This window comes from Rattus norvegicus, chromosome 20 (assembly GCF_021556685.1).
Source record: "Rattus norvegicus strain SHRSP/BbbUtx chromosome 20, alternate assembly SHRSP_T2T, whole genome shotgun sequence".
NCBI lineage: Eukaryota > Metazoa > Chordata > Mammalia > Rodentia > Muridae > Rattus > Rattus norvegicus.
Window position 1 is genome coordinate 31,511,443 of NC_141553.1, and position 26,940 is coordinate 31,538,382.

General features: G+C 42.9%; 1 protein-coding gene and 1 non-coding gene across 9 annotated transcripts in view; one reads left to right on the forward strand and one right to left on the reverse strand.

Annotated features, from left to right (window-relative positions):
- Positions 1-4,992: 4,992 nt before the first annotated feature.
- Vps26a (VPS26 retromer complex component A) overlaps positions 4,993-26,940 on the reverse strand; it is a 29,886-nt gene continuing 7,938 nt past the window's right edge. For 2 of the 8 annotated variants that reach the window (XR_015644871.1, XR_015644870.1), the window contains exons 3-9: positions 20,182-20,257; positions 19,031-19,187; positions 17,627-17,791; positions 13,765-13,871; positions 13,065-13,133; positions 9,584-9,926; positions 8,048-8,136 (exon numbers count right to left, since the gene is read on the reverse strand). Coding sequence is in view for 6 of the 8 variants with exons in the window: in XM_087597799.1 (XP_087453925.1) it covers positions 6,468-6,581; positions 9,784-9,926; positions 13,065-13,133; positions 13,765-13,871; positions 17,627-17,791; positions 19,031-19,187; positions 20,182-20,257 (831 nt within the window). In the remaining 2 variants the exon portion in view is untranslated. Of the gene's footprint in view, positions 6,582-8,047; positions 8,137-9,583; positions 9,927-13,064; positions 13,134-13,764; positions 13,872-17,626; positions 17,792-19,030; positions 19,188-20,181; positions 20,258-26,940 lie in introns of those variants that run through there. The other 6 variants (XM_087597802.1, XM_087597803.1, XM_087597801.1 and 3 more) reach the window with 4 other exon arrangements.
- Positions 14,152-14,341, forward strand: LOC120099075 (U2 spliceosomal RNA). Its single transcript, XR_015646080.1, has one exon. It is a non-coding gene; the product is annotated as a U2 spliceosomal RNA (small nuclear RNA).

Below are 26,940 nucleotides of genomic sequence, written 5' to 3' on the forward strand. Positions count from 1 at the left end.
AAGCGTCGTCACGTGACCAAACTGTCCAATTCAATTAGCCAGTATCCCGCAGCATGTGCATTTCCAAGAGGATTGCTGCATTAATATCCTTAGAGCTGCGGGATTTTGACTTCCAAGTCAAAGCTCCAAATAATGTGGAGGACATAGCTTGATCTGTTGCAGATCAAGACGGGTTGCAGAGAAATTTGGTTGTACGATACTAAATCCTTATATTACACGTGCTTCTTTCCTCGGTGCTAGGGTTCGATGTAGGGACCATGAGCAAGCTAGGCATGTGCGCCACCATTAGCTACAGGACTCAGTTAATGTGAGCAGTTTGTATTCAGTTTGTACTCCTTGCAACTAGAAAGTCTTATGACTTTCACAAGACTCAAAAGTCTTGTGACTTTTGCCACAAGGCAAAAGTATGTTTTGTGTACCTGGTTAAAGATTAATCTCATTTGTTCTTATCTATTAAAGCATTCGATCTCACCCGAGTTGCAAGATAAGAGGTGCTTCTGCCCGTTCTGTACGGGAGTGCCCATTCTGTTCTGGGCCGGCCAAACACTATGAAGGAAGCTGTGCGCAAGGACATTTAACTCTGCTGAGACGTCCCCAGCTCCATCCGGCTTTTGAGTTCAAGAGCCGTTCGATTTTTAGAAAATTTGGTTTAGTAACAACTTCGTTTGTTCTATGTCTGGTTTGTTCTTAGCGTGGCCCTCATTCAAACCCGTGCCATTGGTCAGTCCTCTACATCTCTATCCCTTCTCGACAAGTTTTCTGATTTCAGAAAATTAGCTGCGTGATTTTGACTTCAGAGTCAAAGCTCCAAAACCAAGGCCATCTGGTTCTGAGTCAAAGTCCCCAAAGTTCAGACTCTGAACTTGAATGGCCTTCCTTCTCTGAAATTGATTGGCTCTCTTTAAAGGGTCCTTTTTTTTTTTTTTTTTCCTTTTTTCTTTTCCGGAGCTGGGGACCGAACCCAGGGCCTTGCACTTGCTAGGCAAGCGCTCTTCCACTGAGCTAAATCCCCAACCCCTTAAAGGGTCCTTTAACCTTAACTGTACTTATTCTATCTGTAGGGTCTGCAAGCAATAATATTGTCACATGGGTGGGCCTCCTTGAGAGCCCTCCTTGGTGAGAGGCTCATGGACAGTAAGTGACCAGATCAGACAAGAGCTGGCTTTTTTCCCATATAAGGTCATTGAGTGCCTGGTGGTCATTCAGGAGAGGGGCTGTGGCCACTGGGAACTGGGTTTTGGCACCATCTGTATGAGGTGGGGGGCTTTACAATGTGGGTGGGGCTCTAACGAGCTGGAGCATGGATCCCAGCCTAACACCTGGGTTAGGAATTTATCGTTGGATAGGAGAGATGGTTCAGCAGTTAAGAGCACTAGCTGCTTTTATAGAGGACTTGGGCTCCCAACTGTAAATCCTGTACACCCTCACACAGACATGCAGTCAAAGCACCAACGTACATAAAATAAAAATAGAATTTAAAAAATAATTGACATTGGGCTGGAGAGTTGGCTCAGTAGTTAAGAGCACTTGTTGAAAAGAACCCAGGGGCTCACCACATCCTCAAGCATCAACACATAAAGGTAACACTAAAAGAAAAAAAAAATTTGTCATCCCCTTAACCCTGAGATAAGGTCCACTCCGACTTAAGGGCCTCAGTCTTTACTACCTGTATTTGCAACCAGGCTCATCCACCAGAGCCCTGATGAAGCAGAACCACACCCATATTCCAGAACTCAGATTCTACCCTCAAATTCATCATCCTCTCCAGCTAGGACAGCCCATCCATCTGAATCCTCTGCTTCCCTGATTAGCCCACCCCAAACCTGCTCCCGTACTCACTACAGAGAAGAATCCTCCCCAAACCTTTTCCCGCCTACCTCTCCACAAAGTTGTTCCTTTTTTTGCAGATAGAGTTGAATGTGCAAGGGAGAGGAGCAGAGAGCACGGTGAACTCTGACGGTCTTTTTTTAAAGTCTTCTCTACCATCAACCTAACAACTGAAAGACTCAGAACCTCCTGTATTTCTTTTCTTTTTTCTCTTTTTGTTTAGGTTTAGCTTTTTGTCCTTTGTTTTTTGACACGGGGTTCCATTTGTGTAGCCCTGGCTATCCTGGAACTCATTTGTAGACTAGCTACTAAAGAGATCCTGTCTGCCTCTGCCTCCCAAGTGCTAGAATGAAAGGCATGAATCATCCCATCTCGCTGAATTCCTGTTTTCTGAAGACACCCGGGGTCTGATAAATCACCTTAGTTCTGATAGGTTATTTCTCTGCCAGTGAAATGAGCCAAATCAAGTCAGATTCGATTATAGTAAAGGCAGGTTTATTGGGAAGCCGCTCTCAAGAGATTTCACTGGCCCCAAGCACTGAGGCGAGGGAAGTCACCATCGAGGGGTGGAGTACAGAAAGGGCTTTTGGACAGAAAGAGGCCGAGAAGTAGACAGTAGTCCTTTGGTTGTCTGTCTCAAGGATATGAGAGTTGGTCTGGTCTTTGACTTAGTGACAACCAGAAGCTAACCTGGAGTTTAACCCCTCACTTCTCAGGGAGCAACCCGTACTCTGTTACATGAACAGTGTTAGTCTCTTCCCTGGGATAATACTGGCAGTTCCAGTTAAGTTCTGTCCTCTTTGTCTTTTGTCTGCAAGCTTCCTTTCTTCCTAGGACAAGAGTTCTCCAACCATGAGAGCAAGTACACTCCTGGGCCTATCTCCTCTTCTCTGTCCTAAACTCAAAAGATCTCCCTTGAGGTTGCCTCGTCTTCAATGTTGCCTTCTCCAATCTAGTCCCTTTGACCCTTTGCTTCCTGGAGTTATGTAAACTTTTCTCCACACTAGGGACCACCTATTCCAACCAGATATCCCTTACAATGCATTATTAAATTTCCCCACGGTTTTAGGGACAATTACAGTATAACCTTCACTAAGGAAAAATTGTTTTTGTGAGGTCAGTTGGCCTTCATATAAAGTAAGCTGGTCAGCAGAAGATCCCTGGACCCCACCACTACCCAAGCCATCTGGCTAAGGTCACAGGGACCTCAGAACACTTCAATCTATTTCCTTATATTGATCCATTGGCTAACTGTTGTACATGGGGATGCCTGGCTCAAAATCTGTGTCCTCCAACACTATCCCACTCCTAGTCCGGAGTTTGAAAACTTGTTAGCTTACCCTGACCAGTTCACCCCCTCAGAAACAAGATTCTCTCCTCTGCCTTACAATTCTCACTCTACTCCCAAGTTCCCAACCTACTCAACATCCCTCCTCCTCCTCTTCCTCCTCCTCCTCCTTCTCCTCTCCTCCCTCCTCCTCCTCCTCTTCCTTCTCCTGTTTCTGTCTCCTCATCCAATGTTAAACTCTAAAAATCCAACAAAGGGGAGAAAAAAAGCCAAATGGTGCACACTTTTGAGGCAGGAGTATGTCTGAATTTGAGGCCAACCTGGTCTGCAAAGAGTTCTAGGCAAGCCAAGTCTAAATACTGAGACCCTGTCTTAAAACAAACAAGGTTCCCAGGATAGCCTTACTAGGATTTAAGTGGAGCGAGAGTGGAAAGCCGCAAGGTCTGGAGTCGGACATTACTGGGGCTGAGGTGTGCTCTGCAATGTGGAGTCTGGCTATGATGTAAGAAGCCAAGTACTGGGTTGGGGATTTAGCTCAGTGGTAGAGCGCTTGCCTAGCAAGTGCAAGGCCCTGGGTTCGGTCCCCAGCTCCGGAAAAAAAAAAAAAAAAAAAAAAAAAAAGAAAAGAAAAGATTACCAGAACATCCAACTCTTTAAAAAAAAGTGCATGTTTTCCTTACTATGCTTTTGCAAATGCCTGAAAAGGTTAAATCTGTAAGCTCCTGCAGAGGTAAAAGCCACAGGGGCAGAGTCGAGCTAGCCTCCATTGACTGAGTGATTGCTTGGCATGCTCAAAGCCGTGGGCCGTGGCGTCTAAGCACCGCATAAACCAGGCACGGTGGTGCATGCCTATATTACAAACAATGGGGAGGAGAGACAGAAGAATCACAAGTTAAAGATCACCCTGGTGTGTAAGAAGTTCAAAGCTAGCCTGAACTACAAAACCCGCTTTTTAATTTTTTAAAATGTATTTTAAGGAGATCCTCAACTATATAGTGAATTTGAGACCAGCCCTGGCTGTAGAGACCATCTTAAAACAAGAAGCATGATCAGTGTCTTCAAGCCTGGATAATCTTTTTTTTATGTTGATGCCCCCCAATCTATGAAAAACAATCTTTTTTTAGATGAAGTCTGTTTACACAGCTCTGTCTAACCTGGAACTCACTATGTAGACCAGGCTGCCCTTGAACTTGTAGCCCTCCTGCCTCTATCACAAGTGCTGGGAGAGCGATTTTACCGTCTGGGTGAGATCCAGCTGTGACCATTTTTCTAACGCTCCTGAAGTGATCCTGAGATGTGCCTAAGATTGTGAACTTCTTTGACACTATAGTCTGCAGTGGCCAGACAGATTTGGCCTACAGTTAACTTTATTTACCAACTTTTGACTGAAATCTCCAAATTTTAAGTTGGTTATGCACCAGGAAAGTCTCATGTGGAGTGAATAAGCATTTTATATTCGTTTTAAACAAATTAATTAAAAGCTTTATGTAACTACTTAAAACTGAAGCCAGTGAACCTGGAGAGATGGTTCAATGGATAACAGCACTGGCTACTCTTCCAGTGGACCTCGGCTTAGTTCCCAGTACCCCATGGCTGCTCACAACCATCTAGGACTTCAGCCCCAGGACATCTAATGCCCTCTTCTGCCCTCCTTGGGCACTGCCCATATGTCTGCACAGACATACTTGCAGGGAGAATAGCAATACACATAAAATAAATAAAGCCTAAAAGCCAAATTTAACAAACCTGAAGCCAGTACTATTTATAAAAATTCACTGTTATGACTGTGTGTTCCTAACCATTGGGCAATCCTGTGTTCAATCTGTTAACAATGACAAGATTGAGAATAAAGTCATTTTACTTAACTACAAGCTTAGTTTCTGTTTCAAATTATTTATTATATATATCATAGTTGCACAACTTGAGGCTGGTTAAATACAATTGTTTTTCAAAATCTCTTTGAATTATTTCCTAGATTATACATGCAAGTGACCATGAAAATATTTGGCATTTTGAAACTTTGAAACTCTGAACAGGCACTTGCAAGAAGGAAAACATGGCCATTCTTAGAAGTCCACATTTGCAATAGCTGCTCCAGGACAGGGAACGTGGAATCTCTGGCCAGGGCTGGTTGCTGGCCACTTTATCAAAGTGCCACCATAGTAAAAAGAAGGTTTAAGGAAACAGAGTCGGGCTGCCCAGCTTCCTCAGAACGTAAGGCTAACTCACACCCCTGCACTGAGGCGGATCAAGAACACTGCAGTGTACAGAGGCCAGCAGCCCGGGGGGAGAGGGCCCCACCACAGCGCAGGCGTCCCCTGCCCCATGTACCTCAGCAGTGTGTCTGCGCTCAGCTGACTGCAGGCTTCTTCAGAGCAACTCAACAAACGATGTGAATTTAGTGTTTTTGTTTTGTTTTTTTAAACAGACTAGGTGAAGTTAGGTCTGAACTAGCCAATATTCCAGTTAACAAGAAAATGTCTGGCTACGGACACTTGTATATGCATTGGCTGGTTCTCCCAAGCTCACTCATTCCTAGGTGACTATTTGCATATACATGGAAACGAGTCCTTAAATTAAAATATATATACATGTTTCAAAGTCTTTATGGAAAAAATGATACAGGTTTAACAAGTTCTAAAATGCCAATGTGTCGACCCCACACTGCAGAACCTACATCATGATAAAGAAAGTAAGAGCAAAAGGGTTAATAATGGGCTAGAGGGCCACGATGACCGGTGTAATCCCTGGGGAGAACATTCTTCGTATACCTCAGAGACCCTGAAGGTTAAAGTTTGGGAGGCTGTGGCATGGTAGGTTCAGGAGTGCCCACCATGTAACCGGACTGGCTTTGGACACACATGTAAAGTAAACAGTTCTCAAAATACTGAGAGCCTTGCCGACACTCGGCAGGCATGGGGGCTGCTCAGGTTTGCTCATTTTACTTGAACAAAAATATTTAATTTTTTGCACATAGAGAATAAGAGGTAATCATTAGCATGAAAACAGAGAAAAGGATTTTCAATATTATGCATAAAGAAAGCAAAATTACAAATACCAGTCTACTCACAAAATCCTCAATGTTTATGCTTCTGGGTGCTTATCAGTGTGCAGTAAAAAAGAAAACAAAAAGGCAGCTTAGGAATTCTCCAGTGTTTCCAAGAAGCACTTTTTAAGATGTATATACACAAAGACCCTTTAATCACACTGTAAAATAAACGCAGCACTCTGGGATAAGGAAGACTAGCAGACATGGAGCTGGAGTTGGGACGTCCCCATGCTGCGGCCATCTTTAACCAGCTGGGCTCCCCTCTCGGCCTGGTTCTTGCACTTGTTGCTCTGTCCCGCTTGCTTACATCTCAGGCTGTTCTGCAGACGCCTGCGATTCTGGAGATTCAAATCGCTGGTGAAAGTTCGTCCTCTGTTTTCTCAGTTTCTCAGGTGCTTTTCTCCACAGGATAATCTCCTAGAGGAAATGCAAGATAGAAATGAAGTGTCCTGGTACGTCTTAGATGTTCACCATGGAAATACTGGCTGCAACTTCAACTTTTTTTTTTTCTTTTTCTTTTTTTTGGAGCTGGGGACCAAACCCAGGGCCTTGCATTTGCTAGGCAAGCGCTCTACCACTGAGCTAAATCCCCAGCCCCGCAACTTCAATTTTAAGCTGTAAGACAATCCCAGTTCCTCTGTACCAAAGACTCCCACTTTCCCGCGGTAGCCCTTCCCTCTCGCACTCACAAAGTCCTAGTGCTGTTCTCTAGAAAATCCCCCAATCAGCTGAGGCTCCACCGCCTTCATCAGAGACTGAGTCTCTTCATGGCCTTAGAGCACTGAGCCTGCTTCCTGGGACACAGGAAGACCCATGTCTACGCCACCCTTCACATCACTGCCATGTTACGTGTATTAATGTGTACATTTTGTGTGTCTGTGTATGCACGCATGTCACAGCATACGTGTGAGGCTAAAGGACAACTTCTGGAGTTGGTTCTCTCCTTCCACCTGGAGGCTCTGGGGGATGGACTCAGGTCTGGGTTGGCAGGAAGCACCTTGCCCAGTGTGCCATTCACTGGACCCCACACTGCTTGTCTTATAAGTGCTGCTTATAGTGCTCTTTGATAGTTCCTAGTACCTCCAGGATGAGTTTCCAAACATGCGAGGCCGCCATACCTTGCCCACCATTCCTTACATTAATTTACAGATGCTACCTTCCTTCCCCCTAAATGCCTCTCCCAAACTGAGTTATTCTCTGCTCTGATGTATGCCAAATAAGCTGCCTACCTCTTCCCCTACACCGCTCCCTAATCTCCATGGCACTGTCTATCAATCCCAATTTCTCCTCTTCTAAATTCCTGCTTCAAGTCATAAATGACTGGGAGTTTTCCTGTTTAAATGTATCGTGTGTGTGAGTGTTTAGCCTGAATGTGTGTATGTGTGCCGTGTGTGGGTGTCTGGTACCTAGAGAAGTCATCTGAGCAGTGTGGGTACTAGGAAGCAAATCTGGTTTCTCTGCAAGCCCAACCAGTGCTCTTAACTAATGGACCCCTTCTCCAGCCCTAAGTGGTTCTTACCAGCCAGGGCTTGCCATGTAGGCCAGACTACAGACTAGTCTCAAACTCTGTGACCCTCATGCCTCGCAGCTGCTCCTGCCTAGCTAGCACAAGTTAATTTCTGACTTGGCTATGGAACACTTAATTGATCCTCTTATTAATCCACTTCACACGGTAGGCAACCATTCTAATTAGTCCTACTCAGGACTCCCCAAAGGCTATTTAATTCTCAAATGATAAAAAGTTTATATTACACTTAACAAAAGGTATCAGAACTGAGTATTCTAAAAGATATAACTACTTTTTAGGGATGAAATGATAACTTCAAAAATCTACCAACTAAAGACATTAGAAAAATTGATAGTTGAGGATGGGACATACATACTTCATGCCTATGATCTCAGCAAGAAGGCAAGAGGATTGAGAATTTGAGGTAAGCGTGAACTACAGTGCAAGACTCTGTTTTCCAAAAACCTAGGGAAAAAAGAAAAACCAACCAAGGGCAGGATGTGGTTCAGCCATAGAGTACTGGCCTAGCAAGTAAAAGCCCTGGGTTCAATGGACTGGGGTGTCTGGGACACAGTAACGGAACAGGTGTTAGGAAGTGATCCTTTTGATAATGAAAACACATTCAAGACACTCTTCAATGCTAGGGCTGGTGATTCGTGCTATGGTAGAATTAAAGATCCAAGGCCTGCCTGAGCAACTGAGTAAGACCTCTCTCCACAGCAGGAGGAGAGAAGAGGTGCAAGGAAGTGTAGGGTGATGCCACTATGCAGGTGATGGCAGGTAGACGATAGAACGAGGTCTGTGATTGGACGAGAAGGAAGGATGGGAGGGAGAAAAAATTTTTAGAGGCTGAGGAGGCAGGAGTGAGGGGAGGGGAGAGAAAGAGAGAGAGAGAGAACAAACGAACATGGTAGTGGATGTTAAGATTCCTCTCTGGACATATTGCAGGTTGTTATGACTATTCCTAGGGGATGAATATGTACAGGACTTTGTGTTGTCTAGATGGGCAAACTATATCTTATCAATTGGCTATTGTGCAGTGTATTCTTTCATGTGGCAACTCAATTGAGTTCAAGAGTGTATGGTGGCCAAATGCACCGGGCCTTCCACAGAATTGGGATGTGTATGCCTGGCGTGGTGGAAACCAGGCAAGAGGGCTATGAGTAAGGGCAGGCGGGGGGGAATCGCGGACAGCGGGTCACAAAGTAGTTAGGGGCAGCGTGGACCTGCTGAGATAAATTAGCACTAGTTCCAAAGGCCCACCGGAGGGAGCCAGAACTAGTGAGAGCGCAACTGCCAGGGTACATGCAGAACTGGTTCCATCATTTTAATTTTTACTGCAACAAGAGAGGGCTTACCCAGAGCCCCAGATTCCATCCCACCAAAACTAAAAAAGGGCCTGTATAAAACTTACCTAAAACTAATCATAGTGGGGGTAAAATTTTTGTTTGCTTTTCGCCATTCTCTGTTCTTTATTGCCCAATACCATAAATAGTAGATGTTTTTATTTGGGGGTATAAAACTTGTTCAGGAGAAAAATAAAAGGGCTGACAAAGTATAATTCATCTTAGGCTGGAGAGATGGCTCAGCGGTTAAGAGCACTGACTGCTCTTCCAGAGGTCCTGAGTTCAATTCCCAGCAACCACATGGTGGCTCACAACCATCTGTAATGGGATCTGATGCCCTCTTCTGGTGTGTGTCTGAAAATGGGTACATATACATATAATAAATCTTTAAAAAAATATAATAAAAGTATAACTCATCTCTAGTCCTGTGGAAAGGCTGAAAAGCTCTCTTACAATGTCTACTGAGGCAAACCATGTTCCCACTCACACTCAAGCCCCACTTGCTCAGCACAATAAGCTTTAGAGAAGGCACTGTCAGGTCTGCCTGCCCCAAAAGAAAGTCCTACCTGGGGGGCTGGAGAGATGGCTCAGAGGTTAAGAGCACTGACTGTTCTTCCAGAGGTCCTGAGTTCAATTCCCAGCAACCACGTGGTGGCTCACAACCATCTGTAAAGAGATCTGATGCCCTCCTCTGGTGTAGTAGACACTGTAACTGTCTTCAGAGTACTTATATATAATAAATAAATAAATCTTTAGAAAGTCCTACCTGCTGCTTGAAGTACCTTCTGTCCTCCTCATCAACAAGCACGAGGTTCAAAAAGTACCTTACTGAAAACTTCTTGTTCACATCTCTCATTGTGGGGGTTGGGTCATACCCTGCTAAGAACAATCTTATCGGAATAGATTCTCCTGAAAGAAAAGCAATTAACATTTAATTCTCACCTAATTAAATATATTCACATAAAACTTAGAACTAAGAAGTCATGGACAGCACCTGAGATAAGCAGTGTCTAGTCTGTCACTGCTGACACTTGGGGACAGAAGACTCCTTCTTGTAGGATAGTTCTACACACTTGTAACACCACCAGATGCCGGGAGCAGGCGGTATAACATTTCTCAGAACAATGTCAAATGCCTCTCAGGGAGCTGATCCTAGTTGAGAAGCACTGCCCTAGAGCAACCTGCGTGTAGCCAAGAATCCTTGGCTCGTGGGGTTTAGCCATTGTGAAACTGGCAGTAACAACAGCACTCATTTTGTAGCAAAACTGTAAGAACTGTGTTGGGAGGTTAAACGACATAAAGAGACTAGAACAGTTCCAGCCACCAAGTGTTGTTTAGAAGTAGATGCATTTCTGCTCTAAAATTTTACCATGATTTCATCAGTGTATGTCTATAAAGTATATTACTAATTCATCCAAAGCAAAATAATGGCTGGGAAAGAACTCAATTGTTAAAGTGCTTACTGTACAAGCATTAGGATTTGAGCTCAAATTCCACTACCCATGTAAAAAGCCAGGCCTGCTGGCATACACTTCTAATCCCAGCACTGGGAAACCAGAGGCAGGTGGCGGATCCCAGGGCTCCCTAACTACTTTGCAGCAAGCCCCAGGTCCCAAAATAAGAGACCCTACTCAAAAACCAAAGTGGACAGTACTCCTTAAGGACGATATCCATAGCTGACTCTGGCTCACACACTTACACACATGCACCTGCCTGGCTTACACACTTACACTCATGCACCCGCATGCACCTAAACATACACAAAATGAATAACATGCCTTCATTTTCAAAGATTATATTCATTTATATATTCTTTTTTTTATGTATGAGGGCTCTGCTCCATGTACACCTGCAGGCCGGAAGAGGGCATCAGATCTCTTTACAGATGGTTGTGAGCCACTATGTGGTTGCTGAGAATTGAACTAAGGACCTCTGGAAGAGCAGCCAGTGCTCTCAACTGCTGAGCCATCTCTCCAGCCCCACACATTTAAAAAGATTATAGACTGGAGCCAGACATTGGTAGTATGTGGCCTTAATCCCAGCACTTTGGGAGGCAGAAGCAGGTGGAATGCTGTGAGTTCAAAGCCAGCCTGGTCTACATAGCGAGTTCTAGGACAGCCAAGGCTACACAGAGAAACCTGTCTTAAAAAACCAGAGAGAGAGAGAGAGAGAGAGAGAGAGAGAGAGAGAGAGAGAGAGAGAGGTAGGCAGGCAGGCATATAAAAAGATTATAGACTGGAGAGACAGCTCTAGCTCAGTGGTAGAATACGTGCCTGCTCAGGACCCCAGGTTCAATCTTCAATTCCAGGAAAAAGGAAATGTTACTTCGATTATGTAATGTCACGTCTTCTGTTTTCCCCACCTTTCCTTTGTCCCTCTTTTTGTCTCTCCTGGCCCCTGCTTGAGATAGGGTCTCCATAAATAGCGCAGACTAGCCTTGAACTGTTCTTAGTCTTTCTGTTCCAAATGTTAGTTAAATGTTAGTTAGTGCCCCTTACCACACCTTGCTCTCCATGGCTTGCTCCCCTTTGCTTTATTACAAAACCCAGGACCACCTGCCAAGGGGTGGCATTGTCCACAGTGGGCTGGCCCTTCCCACACCAATCATTAATCACGAAAAGACTTTCTGACAAGCCTAACTTACACAGGCATTTTTGCAATTTGGATTTTCTCTTCCCCAATATATCTAGTCTGTATTAACTTGACAAAAACTAAGTGAATGCTGGCCTCACGCTAAAGATTAAAGTATTTAAGCAGTTCATGGTGGTGCATGCCTGTAATCCCAGCACTCAGGGGTGGAGGGAGGAGGATCAGGAGCTCAAAGTCATCCATGGCTACACAGTAAGCGTGACCATTTGACCTTGTCTAAAACAACAACAAATGACTCCCTGGGCAACTTAGTAAAGCTCTGCCTCAAAAATACAAGAGCCAGTGAGAGGACGGCCTGGCAGGAAGACACATGCTGTGCAGGCCTGGCAAACCTGAGCTCCATTCCTGCAACCAAGACTAAGGGAGAAAGTCAGTCAATCCTCAAAGTCGTCCTGACCTCTACATGTAGGCACAGCACGTGTGTCTGCACTAAAACACATAATAATAATGGAAGTTAAAAGAGAGCTGGACAGATAGCTCAGACAGTGCTTGCCTATCATGCAGTGAGGGTCCTGGGCTTACACTATAGTACTGAAAGAAAGGTAGCAGTCTAAACTTTTTGTCTTTGTTGTTTTTGGCTTTTTTGTTTGTTTGTTTGTGACGAGATCTTTCTATGTAGCCCTAACTATTCTGAAACTCTCTAGATTTCACAAAATACCTGTTGCTGACTCCTGAGCACTGGGACTAAAGGTGTGCCCGGCTGGCCATTATGAACTGTAAGAATGTATACTTTCACACTAAATGAACAGTGAAGTTCAAGTGCCACGAGCACTGACACACACACACACACACACACACACACACACACACACACGGTTGTAACTGAAAGGCTGTAAGAAGGCTAAGCAGGTAAGTCCCTTGCTCCCAAGCCTGAGGACACAGTGGAAGCAGAAAACCTACAGACTGTCCTATGACATGTGCATGTATACATGGCACATGCCTATCAGTGCAAACACACACCCCTCCTCACATACAAGTAAATAATGGGTGAAAGAGTTTTAGGGGCTGGAGGGTAGCTCAATGGTTTAAAGCACTGACTGCTCTTCCAGAGGATCCAGGTTGATCCCTAGCACCCACAACCATCTGTACCTCCAACTCTGGGGAATCGGATGTCTTTTTCTGGCCTCCACAGGTACCAGGCATGCACATGGTATACACATATATGCAAATAAGACATCCATATATATAAAATATAAAACAAATTAAATAAAAATATGTTTAGGTAAATGAAGCCAGGTGCAGTGGTGCACATCTGTAATCTTGGCACTTGGGAGGCACAGGTAGGAGGGTTACCACCAGTTCAAGGCGAGCCTGGTTGACAGAGAAAGTTCCAGGGCCAGTAGAGATGTACGGTAAGACTTGTATCAGTAGAAATAAAGATGAGTGAGATTGAGTTACCTTTTACTGGCGCCCCATCCATTATTTCATACTTAGCGATTGTTTCTGTCTCTGTTGTGGTGCTGGGTCCTAGGATAACAACAGAGATGGCGCTCACTCGACTGTTCCCAGAGGTGAAGCCTGCCCTGTTCTCAGCCACAGCGCTTCAGTGCCGCCTTACCTCCGCTGGCCCTCCGTTCTAATCTCTGCTCTACTCCTGAACTCACCGCTCACCTGTGTACGTCAGTCTCCCCACAGCTACACCAGTTCACAGTCACCCTCACAGTTCCTGCCACCAGTTTTACGCTGTGCTCAAAGGGAAGGCAGTGACTCACATCGAAGCACCACCCAAGAACCGTCCTGGAGTCAATTTTAACAAAGACCACACCAAGCACTTACATGGCGTGCACACTCAACTCTACATTAACTCCCTAGGACATTGTAACTCAAATCTAAATACCTGTCTTTAAAAAACAGATGTTTCTAAGTACCCATTACAAAATTAAGAACCCAGTGGTCTCCATGCCTAGGTTCAGCCTGTAGGGCTTGCCAGTACATTCAGCTCAGAACTGTTCTGTAAAAGTATTGAACTACAGCAAAACTTTAACTGGCAAAGCTAACATCCAACGTCAATTCCAAACTTATGCTAACAGTCTAAGATTTCTAAAGTTTCACCTAACAAGGAATTTTAACATTAACTAAAAATTTATATTCAACTTACCAATTCCTGTGATCTCTTTCTTGATCAGCTGTAACTCCATGTGTTGTATTTTTATTCTTACTAATAAGAAGTAAATTTTTCCAACAATTACATCCTTTAAATGATACCTATTTGGAAGGAAGATGTGTCACATACCATTTATCAGTTTCAAACAACAACAACAACAAGTGAGACAAGTCAACAAGGATAGTAGATTAGCTCAACAGATTACCTCAAGGAAAATAACTATCTCAAAAACCATTGAAACTATTCATTCCTTAACATCCTCTCTCAAAACAGGGTTAATCAGTGTATTATCTAAGTATGAAACCAAACTTCTGCTTGACTACAAATATACCCGAGGGAATAATTAGCCCAGTTAATTGTCTCACTTACAAGTTAGTTCTCATCTATTCTTGGCCTTTTGGCTAAGATCAAGTGTAGTATCTGCTCTTGTCAGTTTAATATCTGATCGTCCTCTATCCGAGGACGATATATTAAATGGATCTTTGGAACTAGGAGTTGGAATAGGAGCTTGCTCTGTCCACTCCACGCATCAACCTGGTTTTGCAGCACCTCCAGGATCAGTGTACCCCCTCGGGGCATTTAAAAAAAATAGTTCTCAGGGGCTGGAGAGATGGCTCAGTGGTTAAGAGCACTGACTGCTCTTCCAGAGATCCTGAGTTCAAATCCCAGCAACCACAGGGTGGCTCACAGCCATCTGTAATGGGATCTGATGCCCTCTTCTGGTGTATCTGAAGACAGCTACAGTGTACTCATATGAATAAAATAAATCTTTAAAAAAAAAAGAATTTAAAATAAATAAATCTAAAAAAAGTTCGTTTCAGAGCACTCAAATACTTAACTGAATGGAAAAACAAGACCTCATGTTGATGTTTATTTAACAAATACTGTTTTTCAGCACTAAAGCCCCTGCCTAAGAGCTCAGCATCATTAGTGTTATAAGGGCTGAACAGAGCAACTAGCCAAAATGAAAGAGACCCAGGGCCTATACTCAGGGGTTAAGTTGGCCACACAGTATTTAGTAAATGTTATGGTCTGACACACACACCCCAAAATAAGCTGTCACCATTTTGTTCCGTGTCTGCCAGTCGCTGACATAGAGAAGTGACTTGGCTCAAGGACATGCTGACTACACACCATTTTGTTCTATATGCTCTGAATGTGCTGTATGAAGTTTGCTTTTCTTAAGAAATTCCACAAAGCTTTACATAGAACGCATCAAATCAAAGTCAATATGAACTGTTAAGTCTAAAATATCTTGAGTCAGAGCTGCCCATCAGGCAGTCCTTCCTGCACCTATGTATGAGCTCACTGTGGTTTTTGTGGCTGACACTGAAGAATGGTCCTAATAATCCAAAAGGATATGATTATACTACTCATGCTCTGTCATCTCAGTGTTCTCCACGTCCCCTGTTCACCTCTCCCCACCCCACCCCACTACCAAAGGTCAGCTGATAATGCTTTGCCTAGTAAGCCAGCTTCTCTCCTCCTTGCCCTTTGAACCTGGTCTTTCCTGTAAAAAGTCTACTCTGAGAGCCACAGTTAGGTTTTTCCTTCGTGTGGTCCTGGACATCAGTACTACAGTGTGTGTTCAATAAACTATTCTTGTTTAACTGAGATTGGTGTATGCATGGTTTGTGTGGTGATTTCCAGACCCCAACAGTAAGTAAACCATGAAATCATGAAGTAACAACTTGAGAATACCTCCAATCCTCAGGACTATTTTTCTGCTTCCTCCCAGAACCAGAATTAACACAAGAACCCATGCACTGAGTAACACAAAAAAAGCTGTCAAGGAAGGAAAGACTTCCGTGACAGCTTCTCAGGTTCCAAACTACCTGATGGTTTTATGGACAATATCAAAGGCATATGTGACCTGCTTCAGTGATGCAAACCTGGGAGTAACAGCTACTGAAAAAAAAAATCACTTAAAAGGAGAGGGTAAACAGCACAACTGCTTCTTTAACAAACTTTAGGGCTGGAGAGATGGCTCAGTGTTTAAGAGCACTGACTGTTCTTCCAGAGGTCCTGAGTTCAATTCCCAACAACCACATGGTGGCTCACAACCATCTGTTATGAGATCTAATGCCCTCTTCTGGCATGCAAGTGTACAAGCAGATAGAGCACACATATATATAAAATAAATTAAAAAACTTTAAGGAAAAAGATGGGTGTGATGGCTCACACCTTTAGCCCCAGCACTCAGAAGACAGAGGCATTGCATGTCTGAGTTCGAGACCAGCCAGGTCTACAGAGTGAGTTCCAGGACAGCGAGGGCTACACAGAGACTCTGTCTCAAAAAACAAAAACAAACACAGACCAAATATGACATACTGTATTCTTGTTTGAATGCTGACTTAAACAAACCATGTGAGCTGGTCATGGTGGCACATGCCTTAAATCCCAGCACCTGGGAGGCAGAGACAGATGGATTTCTGTGAGTTTGAGGCCAGCTCTGTCTACAAAGTTAGTTTCAGGACAGTCAGAGCTATGTAAAGAAACTCTCAAAAAAAAAAAAAAAAAGAGGAAGATGATCAATGACAACAACTGTGACAAGTAGGAGTATGTAAATGTTGACCATGATGACATACTGATATTAAGGAGTTATTAATATTTTAGCTATAATGGTATTAGAAATCTATGGAACTGCAGAGCCCTGTATTGCTAAAGCACATCAGACCATGTCAGCAACTACTATGACACTGACGATAGTAGATCCAGGCCTAAAATTCCAGTTGAGACAGGAGCACCAAGCGTTTGAGGCCAGACTGGACTCAAAAATCTAAATTTAGGGCTGGGGAGATTAGGGCTCAGTGGTTAAGAGCACTGGCAGCTCTTTCAGAGATCCAGAGTTTAATTCCCAATAACCAATGGTGTCTCATAACTATCTATAATGGGATTTGATGTCCTCTTCTGACATCCAAGTGTACATACAGACAGAGCACTCCTACATTAAAAATAAAAACAAATAAAAAACAGAAAAACATCAAAACAGACAAAAACCAAACCAACAAACTACTGGAGGGCGATCTGTCTGTGAAGATTCTCCTGTCGCTCACTACAGTACTCATGGGCCCTGGTGTCCTCACACTGTTCAAAGATTTACTTATTTACTTTATGCATGTGAGTACACTATTGCTGTCTTCAGACACACCAGAAGAGGACATCAGGTCCCTCAGATCTGATGAAACCATGTGGTTTCTGGGAACTGAACTCGCAACCTCTAGAAGGGCAGTCAGCACTCATAACCGCTGAGCCATCTCTCCAGCCCTCCATAATACAATTTTTTTTTTTCGGAGCTGGGGACCGAACCCAGGGCCTTGCGCTTTCTAGGCAAGCGCTCTACCACTGAGCTAAATCCCCAACCCCTTCCATAATACAATTTTAAAAGGCATTACACAAGACCAGAAGTAGTGGTGTATACCCTTAATTCTAGCACTCCAAAAAAGAGGCAGGTGGATTTCTATGAGTTCAAAGCCAGCCTGGTCTACATAGTGAGTTCTAGGACAGCTATGGCTACACAGAAAGACCCTATCTCAAAAAACCATCACCCTAACAACAACGAGAAGTCATTATACAATAAACAAAGTCAGACCATTTTCTAAAAGTACAATATATAAAAGCATGCCTGACACACCTTCTTACCTCTGGGAAGATAGACAAGAAGACATTAGCAGTGGCTCAGCAGTTAGTAAAGATGAAAATTATATCACATTGTCCCCCTTTCACTCCTATATACCTTATATTTTCAACAATGCACATGTTTCACTTAAGTAATAAGAAAACAAGTGTGCAGTCTTTACTGCTCTAAGCTGTCTGTCAGGTGTGCTGTTAACAGAAGTGACCATCTGGTACTTACTTGGACTTATTGTACTCAAACTCTATGTGCAGACAGTCTTCAATTCCCACCTCCATTTTAATGGAGTTGTTGACCTCTGGGTAGGTGGCGAGCTGGTGAACAATAAGATCGTACTCTTTCACTAAGTCTGTCAGTCTTCTCACAATGGTCACCTTAAGGAAATACCTACAAAGTCAAGGAGAAGAAGTGAACCTCCTGGGTTAAATTCAGGTGCTTTAACGAGCAAATGTCAGCCAACTCAGCTTCCCCTTGCTGGGGTTCCAGGTGTCACTTGACTCCATTTGTTTTCTCATAAGGACTCTAAATTTGGGGTGCTTTGTACAAGAGAGTGAATCCAAGGCCTTTGCAGTCTAAGCGTGTTCTCTACCTATGCTCGCTTCTGGCCTCCCCGATGGTTTTGTTGTTGTTGTTGTTGCTTTGTTTATTTGTTCTGTTTTTGTTTTTGTTTTTAATGCCTCCAAATGAAAAAATACAAAATTCAGTCTTACAAGTAAATACTTTTGAAATGCTTTGGAGGACTACCATTGGCCTGCTTAGGAAGCCTCTCCATGTGAAGATTTTTCAAATCTTGTCAAGGCACAAGTATTTAGCTTTTGTGCTGCCAAACACAATCCCAAATGAGTAACACAATATTAAACAGGAAAAAGAAGGCTCTTAGACTCACTACATTAAGATTTAAATATTTAACTACCCTGGTCTTGGAGGCAGCTAGGGCCTCCTGCATAGACTTCAGGGAAAGAACTAGAGTGAGACTTTAGAAAATGGGATGCTAGTCCGTGAGGTGGCTCAGCGGGGACTAGCATTTGCTGCCTAGCCTGACAATCTTGTTCAACTCCTGGAATGGGAGAACCAACTGGAAGTTGTCCTGTGACCTTCAGATGTACACAGAGACGTGCAAGTGCCCACACACAACATAAAGAGAAGCAAAGGTTAAAGAAAACTGCAGTCCTGCTTCAGTTCTTCCCTTTGCTTGTGTAACCCTGACCACTCAACCTCTGGGTTATTATCTCTTTTTTTTTTCTTTTCTTTTCTTTTTTTCCGGAGCTGGGGACCGAAGCCAGGGCCTTGCGCTTACTAGGCAAGCGCTCTACCACTGAGCTAAATCCCCAACCCGGGTTATTATCTCTTAACCATAAGCTAAATGGGATTAATTAGGAAACTAAAGATCTTAAGTAACTAATAATAAAATTCATACAAAGAATTGTAAAACTGAAACATCTTTGAATTCATAATGTTAACAGCCATGATTATTTCAAATCATTGTCAGTCAAGTGAAACAAAGTCTGTAACAGACTATTTAAATGTTAAGCCTTCCATTCAGAACTGTAATCACAAGTCTGAGTAGGGCGTCAGTAGCAGCAGGGTTTTCTGGTTCAAGTCTGTACAGTCTCACGCACACCATACCTCAGGCGGACATTGGCACCGATGTATGACTCATATGGCTTTTCAACTTGCATGAATTCAAAGTCATAGCTTCTGCTCTGAGTCAGCTCTCCAGGCAAGGCTAGTTCCTTCACTAGGTTTACAAATTCATGAGTATTACTCTTGTCATTGAAAAGCTCTAAGAGATTTAAAACAGCAAAAAGACCAATTATACTTAATATCCAATTCAATGAAACCCAAGCTTCTATTGCCTAAACAAATTTTTACCAGAAGAATTAGTTAAATATGCTTTTACTTTAATACTCTAGGGCTAAGATTTCAATTTTATCCCCTCACCACATCCACTTGGACACTAATAAACTCCAGTGCGGCATAGGAACAACTCGTGACAGAAAGCTGCTCGCCCTTTCCTGCCGCTGTCCTTCAAGTAAAGCATATATCACTCTCATAGAGCTCACTACATGGAAGAATAAAACTAGCACCAGTTAGCTGCTATGATGTGCTCTGGAGTTCAGTCTCATCCATAATAGGCATGTAAATAGCTACCATTCCAGCTTGGATACTTTAAAAACATACAGTAAAAATTAGCTGGATTTTTAAACCTAGTTACGGTGAGTGTCTAAGTAAGACACACTTCCTTTCCTAACCCTTCAGCATCAAGACAGACATATGTAGCTTTGCTTTCTGCTAACTCCAGAGTGTCTCTGAGACTCCCACGTGGAAATGGACACAATCTGATTTAAGTCAAGAAGAATTTATTCCTTTTCTCTTTACGTAGAATTTTCTATTCAGGAGGGGTCTGGCTACAGGTAGACACTAGCTCAGGAGACAAATGCATGGGTAACCCCAAGAATGAGATGGAGGTGAAGGTGGTGGTGGTGGTGAGTAAGGCTGGTGAAAAACGAAGGCAGATGGGAGACAGCGTGATTATTTTTCAAGGCTGGTAGTTTACACAGCTTCTTTAATTTTTTACTAGCAGAGTCTAAGAAAAAGCAGAACCAGGCACATATCATTAAATACAACTGAGATGCATGGATGACTATGCTAGGTCCTCTTTCATTATATATAATCAGTTTCCTCTTCTCATAAGCTAAGCTCTAATTCAATTACTTAACTACCAAATCCAACCCTCTTCAGTCAAAGGAAAAAAATAATACTATTTTAAAACTCACCAATTTGACCTACAAATTCAATTCTAATTCCTTGATGCTCTAGCCTCTTTCCAGGCTGCTTAAAGGCTAGGTTTACCTGCCAAAACATGAAATTGTAAGAGATGTTAACAGTCCTTTGAGTGCGCCTACCAGATTCCTTCCAGATGAATGTAGTCTGTACATGAGGCATTCGATCATGAGGTGTTAAAAGCCACACCTCCCAGCACCAGGGAGGGCAACTCACAGGCAGTCACTAAGGAACTCATTACTGCACAAATAAAGAAGGCATCTGCTTTATTAGCACGGAATCCTGAGGGACAGAGGAAGTCTCCAACTCCCCATACGTGTTTCCTGGGCAGATAATGAAGTGGTTCTCGGACTAATATCTGAATGTGAAATATCGCTAATTCCAAGAATTAGCCTAAAAGACAAATTTCAGTTCTTTATAACCAAGAAAAATATACTTGCTCTAACCTCTGGCTGTAAATACAATGCTCATCAAACCAACTACAGTGCACCAGCAGCTGGAAGGCTGAGACAGGAGGATCATGAGGTTGAAGCTAACCAGGGCTACAGATTGAGTTTGAGGTCAGTAAAATACCCAGCCTTAAAAAAACAAACAAAAATAAATAAATAAAAGTTAAAGCAACATGTTATGTTTATATATAATTTGTGTTAAAATGCAGAATGTCTTCAGACTTACATTAACTTCAGGTATGATTAGCTTTCCTGGCCCCGCTCATTCATCTCAGTACTGAGAACTGAACCCAGGGCTCACAGCAACCTCGTGCACTGAGCTAGCTCTCCATCCCTGCCGTACTTTTGAATTGCACCATCTCAAAAGCCTTAGATCAATGTCCCTCCAAGGGGAAATCCTGAACTTCTAAATTTCTGTTTATTTTTAGGACAGGGTCTCTAACTCAGGCTGCCCTCAAGCTTTCTATATAGCCAAGGATGACTGTCCCCCTCCAATTCTCCTGCCTCTATTGCAAGTGCTGGGCTTCCAGGCATGTGCCCCCTTGTCCCATGTATGTGTGTGGTGCTGTGGACCAAAGCACCGAGACTTTGTGCAAGTGAGCTCTCTACCCACTGGGCTACGAATATCCTCAGCACCTCCAACTTAGACGTTTAATCTGAAAAAGCGCACAGGCTAGCGACTGGAGGACTTCTCTGGTCTTCTCTACAGCGTGCGAGGCAGGGTGGCGCACACAATCACCGCAGTGAGAAGGAAGAGGCAGTTCAACCTGGGCTACAGAGAAAGTTTCAGGGCAGCCAGGGCTATTGCACAGAAAACCCTGTCTCTAAAAAAAACAAAAAACAAAGAAAAAGAAAGAAAATGTGCTGTGGGATTAAGGGAGCAATGGAGAGCTGTTTCCTTCTTCTAACATTAAACATCTGAAGAGCATTTAGAAGATGGGCAAACAGAAACTTCTTGGCCCCAGTCTAACAGGAGAGAGGAGACTGGCTGTTGACTGTAGGGTACTGTCACCTACCCTGGTGGCAGCATTAGTTGGATTTGGAGCAGTAGGGGATTCTGGGAAGAGTCATTTGACAGCGGTACAACAACCTGCGCTTGAATAAATGTGTGGGGAGAAATGTGAAGGCGGTTGGTTGTCCTCGATGGCCACCGTCACAGCCACAGCTGTTCTGTCCATGCAGTGACCTCTCTGGAGTGTAGACTAGATGCTCTGACAAGCCCACACTGACTTCAAACTCTGAATCCTCCTGCCTCAGCCTCTGGATTGCAAGTGTAAGCCAAAACCAGACACTCCTTTATACTTTTCAAGCTCTGTTTTAGTTTTTATAATAAGCAAATAATCCTGCCAAAAGTCAGAAAACCTAATTTCTCATTTTTCCTTAGTAACCTATATTCACTCTGGAAAAAAAGAAAAATATTTATAAAAGACAAGTACTTAAATAAGCTTCACATATAACCAAGACATGGTAACACCCATTTTCAATTCCAGAACCTAAGAGGCCAAGACAAAAGAATCAAGAATTCAGGTCTATCCCAGATTGCATAACAAGTCCTGGGTCACCCTACACTACACACACACACACACTCTGTCTCAAAAGTCAATGAATTACAAATAAAAAATTAAAAATTAAGTATGTTTGGGGAGTGAGGTAGGTTTAAACTAATTACAACTAGTTTCTAAGAATAGTGGTCGATAATGCCCCTTAATTTTATTTTCTCTGATATTTTACTAGGATTCTGCTCTGCTCTCATATTTTTAGCAGGAACACTACAAAGATAACGTATTTTCTCAGTGTCTCCATGTTAGGAAACGTATGATGTCTGCTTCTGTTTCTGAAAAGTCCCATATAGCCCAGGCCGGTCTTGAGCACCTTATAAAGTCCCATGTAGCCCAGGCCGGTCTTGAGCACCCTATAAATCCAAGGGTGACCTCACACCTCCCTGGCCCTCAGGGGCTGGCATCACAAGTGCTGCCACTCCTAGTACATTACATCAGTTCATTTCAACATTAGTGCTGCTAATCCCAATCACTCAGTTAAGGGCATTTGTCCAGGTTCTCCATGGGGGTCAGAAAGGGTCTACTATGTAGTTCTGGGTGTCCTGGAACTTACTATGTACAACAGACTGGTCTTGAACTCACAGAGATCCACCTGCTTCCGTCCTTCACATGCTGGATTAAAGATGTACACCACTACTCTCCAATTTAAAGTTGGTATTTCCCCTTTTTGCAAATAAGGATTTTGTGTAGAAATAGGTGAGGCTGTATGTTTAAAAAGTGATGAACACTGAATGTTGGGAAAACAGGGCTATTTACACATTTCCTCAAACCAATAATGCAGTCTCAAAGCTCCTATGTCAGCATATGATACTCTGTACAAATAGAGAGTGCTATCTTCATAACTTATATGTCAATGTACCATATACCATTTACAGTGTCACAGGAAGACAGCAAAGCCTTCATTATTGTTACTGAATAGTGTGTTGATCTAAGACCAAGATTCTAAGTTCTGCCAGAAGAACACAGTTCAGATAGTACTGCTGACGGTACTATACAGAAGAACACAGTTCATACAGTACTGCTGATGGTACTATACAGACTTCCCTCACCTACGCAGCTCAGCTATAAACCATAATCTCAGACCAAACAGACACCTGCGTCACTAATGCATAGGAAATAAACACTGGTCAGTGTGGACAGCCCAGAGCCATCAGGTCAAAGTATTTTACTATCATCCAGCATCAAGTCCTCGTCTAAAGACAAAATAGTAAGATGCCCTAATAAAGCAAACTAGAAACAATGAAAAGTTACAATGTCACTTTGAAACAACTGCCAATGATAGTAATTATAGTTGCTTTATCTTGATTAAATCTAACAAGGTGGGGTTGGGGATTTAGCTCAGTGGTAGAGCGCTTGCCTAGCAAGCGCAAGGCCCTGGGTTCGGTCCCCAGCTCCGGAAAAAAAAAAAAATCTAACAAGGTTAGAAATCACATTTCTCCTTCTATGACAAGTCATTTTCATAGAACTGACAATTTTGACAGCCATACCTAATTATTTTGACAGGAGTGGTCTTTAAGTTGGGTATAGTACTGCACACCTTAACCCTGACATCTCTGAAGCAAAGGCGGGCAGATCTCTAAATTCAAAGTCAGCCTCATCTACATACTGGGTTTCTAGGACAGGCAGGACTACAGAGAGACTGTGCTAATAATTAATAATAATATAATAATAGTTTTTACATTTAAAACTAATGTAAAAGGAAAGCCATTCCCTTTTAAGGCTGCTATCTAAAAATCATAAATAAAGGAGGATGAGCTTCTTGGTTCAAAATGAGGTTTTACTTCCTGCCTTCCTTATAAATTTGGAATACAGGATATAGAACGAAACATTAAAAAAATTAAGCTGTAGACAAAAGAACTTTAGCATTACTTAGAAACGCTCCAACTTTTAAATCGCGTGTTTTAGTCGTAAAGGTATAAATGCACAAGTGCGCCGAGACACTGCCACTAGGAAGCAGCTTCTTTCTGTAAGTAGCACTGGGGCAAGGGGTATTACATCAAACACAGTAACCTCACGCAGAACAGCCATTTAGGTAAAATGGATAATGACCTAAGTGAGTGCACCACAGAATCCTGAGTAGAACACACAAGTACAACTTCCCGACCTTCATCCAGGCTGTGGCTTCTCAGAAGCACAAGTAATAACATAACAGATTAACTGGACGCCATCAAAATTTAAAATGTTTGTGCTTCAGACATCATGAAGAACTGGAAAGCAGACACAGTAGTGACCACACTAGGGACACAACACTTAGGAAGTGGAGCCAAGGCCAGTCTCTTCTATAGAGACCACATCTCAAAAAACCAATCAATCAATCAATCAATCAATAAACCAAATCCATGAGCTCACACTTCACACTAAGGCGGGCACAATAAAGAGACTACACAAGATCTGGGCATGACAGCACACACCTGTGATCCCAGCAGGGTAGCCAGGGCTGTGAGAGACTCTGTCTCAAAAATACTAACTAAGAAGGAATACAAATCATCCAAAATACGGGAACTAGCGTTCCCATCAGTGCTGGAGGAGACAATGGTGCAGTCGCCCTACAAGATAGCCCCTCCAAGGGGAAGCAGAGCTGGTGCCCACCAGGGTCTCTGCTCCTAAGTGCACAGCTACAAGGAGAAGGTAGGCCAGGGCCTCACTCACAGGGTCCTGATACTATGTTACACTCACGCTAGTCCTGGGCTTGCAGCAATTCTCCTGCCTCAGTCTCTCAAGTGCTGGGATTACAGACGTAAACTACAACTAATTTGGGATGTCCTTTACCATTTGGACATGATATATCCAGAACATTGTTCAGAATAAAATAGATTTTTAACACAAGCTATTAGATTGGGGGGGGTGGGGTCCTGATGACATGCTCAGTGATACAGTCACTAAAGGACAAATATTATATAACTATTTATACAGAATAGCTAGAGCAGGTAAAGCCTCAGGAAGCAGATTAGAGGTCACCAGGGAAAGAGCAGTGACTACTAATAGGACAAACAGGTTTTGTCATGTAAAAACCTTGAAGATATAGTGTGCTAAGATTAAAAAAGCACAAGTAATACCATTAGGCTGTACGGTTAAAGCGACAAAATAGGATTGGCAAGACGGTTCATTAAGTCAAGGCACTTGCCACCAATATTATTGCCCTGAGTTTGATCCCTACAACCTACCATGATAGAAGGAAAAACCAGCTTTCACAAGTTATCCTATGACTTCTATACACATGCTATAGCACACACTTTCCCCCTGCCCCCACACAAAATAAATGTTTTAAGAAATTTTAACATGAAAAATGCTAATAAATTCCTACCTATATATTCCACAAAACATCAACAAAAATTAAAATAGCCAAAAATGTTCCTGTTGTAAGTCAGAATAACAAACATATAATTATCATTCTTAATAACCATACAATGGATTACTAATCTGAAAAACATAGCGAACTACAGAATATCTAGGAATAATATGTCTGGTAAGCAAAACAAATGCCTTTTATAAAAGAGGACAAGAGATATTTATTGAATGGAACTAAAACATTTTAAAATTTACAATACAGTTTAAGAGAGTGAGGTAGTACACTAGCTACCCAAGCCTTGAAAAGATAACGCCCAGTGAAAGGAGCCACATTCCAAGGCTGCAGTGTGATTCCATGCATATGCAGTGCCCAGAACAGGAAACAAAGGAGATTTGTAGATGAGGGATTTGCAGGTAGTGGATCTGATCAAAGGGATAAATGTCTGAAGTCAGTGGTGAAGGTCACACAACTCTGCAAATACAGTAAGCAGCAATGACCTGGATCAGGGCCAATTTATGGGGTTTAAATTACAACTTAATTAGCATATTCAAGAGAAATGAAGAAAGATGTACATGCCACAAATACGCCATGAGAATAGAACAAGGAAGTCAGAATAGACCACATGACCTTTGCTTTATGACAAAGGTGACATTATAGTGTGATGAGAGGAAGGGATGACTTGTTCAACGTATGTCTGGGGTTAATTACAGATCCAAGTGTGGGGACACGTTTGACTTCTACAAAATAAGCAAAATCAATTCTAAATGAGCTATGGACCAGGACAGGGCACATGATGTAAAAAATGAAAACAGAATAACTCTGTGTTGTGGTTATAGCTGGAAAATGTCTAAATCAGGTCTGAATGAACAAAAAGGAAGCATAAGTGGAAAGTCAAGTCAAATTAAAAAAATAGAAGGAATAACAAACAAACAAACAAACAAACAAACCAGGCATGGAGTTGAACAGCTTTAATCTGAACACTGAACACTCCAGAAGCAGAGGCAGGGGTAGGCACAGCTCTGTGAGGAGGAGGACAGCCTGGTTTACAAACCGAGTTCCAGCTCAACAAGGAACACACACACACACACACACACACACACACACACACACACACACACGCACACACACGCACACACAATCACTAATGAAAGGAAGGAAAGAACTCTATAATTCAGTAACTAAGACTTTTTTCCTCTTTGGACAGGCTCTCATGTAGCCCAGACTGGCTCAAACTCGCAGTCCCAGGGTACTACCATACCCAGCCTTTATAAAAGGCACTCATCAAAAACATACAAAAAGAAGCCCATGAGATGGCTCAGCAGGCAACAGTGCTTGCTATGTAAGCTCCAGAACAGTAAAAGCCAGGTGTGTCTCACACCTATAACCCTAGCCCTGCACTGAGCAGTCGGACAGAAGGTGGGAACTAGAACGTCAGCTACACTGCACGCATGCGGC